Source organism: Alligator sinensis, unplaced genomic scaffold, assembly GCF_000455745.1.
Source record: "Alligator sinensis unplaced genomic scaffold, ASM45574v1 scaffold404_1, whole genome shotgun sequence".
In the NCBI taxonomy this organism is placed as follows: domain Eukaryota; kingdom Metazoa; phylum Chordata; order Crocodylia; family Alligatoridae; genus Alligator; species Alligator sinensis.
Window position 1 is genome coordinate 6,752,130 of NW_005841839.1, and position 2,818 is coordinate 6,754,947.

At 48.3% G+C, this 2,818-nt stretch overlaps 1 protein-coding gene across 1 annotated transcript in view; it reads right to left on the reverse strand.

The window, feature by feature from the left end:
* The window catches only part of VRK3 (vaccinia related kinase 3), a 15,369-nt gene extending 14,777 nt beyond the window's left edge, over positions 1-592 (reverse strand). Inside the window, exon 1 of the mRNA XM_025204439.1 lies at positions 224-592. Within this exon, the coding sequence (XP_025060224.1) occupies positions 224-392 (169 nt within the window). The 5' untranslated portion in view covers positions 393-592. The remainder of the gene's footprint in view (positions 1-223) is intronic.
* Between the last annotated feature and the right edge of the window lie 2,226 nt (positions 593-2,818).

Sequence of the window (2,818 nt, forward strand, 5' to 3'; positions counted from 1 at the left end):
CGGGGCCGGGGCCGGGGCCTGCTATGGTCACACGAAAGCTGGACACAACCCAGCAAAACACATCTTGGGGCCCTCGCCTGAGAGCGGGTTTGGTCCGTTTTACAGCTGAGGGGCTGCTTCTGTGGTGGAAACTGCTGGGTGCGGCTGGTGTCCACCATCGCAGCGAGCCAGGGCCTGTGCGGCCAGGCTGCACTTACTGGATGGACCAGGCACAGATACCTACCGTGTAGCACGGGCTTGGCAGGATTTGGGGCCATTTCCTCTTGCCCTGGTAACACCTGTTGGTCTGAGCCCTGTTGAGATTTGTGGTTCCCAATCTTTTCAGACTCCAGGGGCACATCGGTACATCCACACACCCCTTGGAAAATGCTGGCTCTTAATTTTTCACTCATTTTTGGACTGCAGATGAATCACAGAGCAGTTCTCCTGCAGCAAAGACCTCAGACCACAACAGGTCAGAATATGTTGGATGCTGCGGATTCCTATTTGAAATCTCTGGGTTTATCTTGTGAAGGATGTTGGCACGGTGCTAATATAGCACATGTCCTGCGGCACTCATGAGCCTGAAGTTGGTTCCTTATTCCTGGTTCCTTAATAAAAGTTTCTTGTTAATGAATTACCTACCCTAAAAAGAGAATTTCATTAGCTATGCATATTTACTAATTAATACATAAAATCATATCTTGCATCAAGTACAGAGCCCTAAAGGAAGATGAGATTCAGATGGGATTATGGGGCAAAATACTTCTTGGGCCACCTCCTACTTCCTGTCAATGCCCCCGAGAGACTGTCCCAAAGAACCCCGAGTGTAGCTTGGCCCTGCTTGGCTGCCAACTGACAGCCCCCAGCCACTGTACTAAGTATGTGGGCTTGAATAAGGAACTGGCTTTTGGGCTTGGATTATGGCAGGAAATCCTTGGGCCACCCCACCCCATGACTCTGTGGCCCGGCCCAAAGTGCAGCTTCTTTGTGCCAGGCTGCCAACTGACAGCCCCCCATGCCCACCGCACTAAGCACGTGGACCCAAATAAAGAGCTGTCTTTTTGGCTGGGATTACAGATGGAAATCCTTCTTGGGCCACTCCATAACATACCTCTGTGCCACCCTCCCACCCAGACAGCTCTGACCAGAAATCATCACTATCTGTGGTGTGCTGCCAGATAAAAAAAATCTTTTAATTGTATCTGAGTATTGTAGAAGTCAGGTTGTAAAATTACCTGAAGGTTAAATTGCCTGAGGGGGATTAGGTGCTTCTGACCCTTTTAGCATTTCAAATGTAGTCACTTGACTCCAAGACCTCCCCTACCATATGGTTTGGGGTGGGTGTGGTGACTTTCTTTCCATTGTCTCCTGTTCTGGAGGCCTATCTTGCTGCTTTGGGCTTTGCAATCCTTCTGCTCATTTACTGCTGAACTTTGGTTTGTCTGCTATTAATTTTGAGTGTCAAAAGGTGAGAAATCTTTGTATGGTAGGTACACATTTTCCTATTGAATTTAAGGATAATGTTTCAGGGGTTGGTTTTAGATCTCATATAGGGGAAAATAGAAGAGTTGAGATGTAAAGGAGAACATATTAATATATACCCTTCAGGGAATATTTACAAGTGTCTCTATAGCAATCAGGATCATTGAACCTGTTTTATGAATGTGTTACTGTCAGTATACAAAACTCAGGGATAGCTGGGAGGCTTAGGTTGTGTCTACACTGCTTGACAAAAAACAGAGGTGTGGGCAAGCGGAAAAGATTCCAGACAGGAGTCACTCCTGGATGTTTTCAATGAACTCTTCAGATTAAAAGTGCTTCTTCTGAATACAGTGATCTGTAATGGGTCTACATGATATTATACTAGAGTATTATAGTAAAAACAGCTGAAAAAAATCCCACTAATGCAGGGCAGAACCTGAAATATCTGGGGTTTCATGGCAACCTGAAGAGGACAAGCAGAAACCCCGGCAGGGCAGAGGAGTGATGGATAGCCCCAGTGGTGTGCAGGAGCAGCAGAGACGCCCAGCAGAGCAACAGAGAGCCCCCACAGCGGTGTGGAGCAGTGGAGACCCCCCAGTGGATCAACAGAGACCCCCTGGCATCATAGAGGAGCAGCAGAGATGCCCCAGCAGCATGGAGGAGTGGCGGAGACCCCCAGCGGAGTAATAGAGACATTTGGAGGTGGCATCCACAGCAGTGCTTCCTAGCATTGAACACTAGCAACACTCTCCTGCATCAAGTCAGTAGCTCCTGTCTGGCCCTCACTAGCCAGCTCATGCTACTTTGGCTGTCATAGGTGATAGAAGCCCAGGAGAAGGGCAGCCACCGTGCAGAGAGGAGGACATGGACCTGCAGCAAAATACATTTAGATTGGATATCTAGAAAAACCTTTCACTTTGAGAATAGTGAGGCAGTGGAATAGACACCCAGGGGAGTAGTGGACTCTCCATCACTGCGAGTGTCAAGAAGAGGTTGAACAGCTATTGGGCAGGAATGATTTAGGCATGTTTGTGCCTATATGTGTCGGGGTGTTTTTAAGCCTTCTTCAGAGGCACTGAGTGCTGCTACAGCTAAGGCCAGGGACTTGAAATGGGGTATGCCAATCCTCCTGCTAGGAACAAAGCCAGAGGGTCATGGCTGGAGAGTCTTGCCCTTTGTCAGGGTCAGACCAATCACCATATTTGGGGTCAGGAAGGAATTTTACCCCATGGTCAGATTAGCATATGGACTGTGGGGTTTTTGCCTTCCTCTGCAGCAGGAGCATGGCCCTCTACCTGGGAATCGCTGCACCATATATTGATAACACTTCATAAAAGCAGGACAGTGGCTGGCG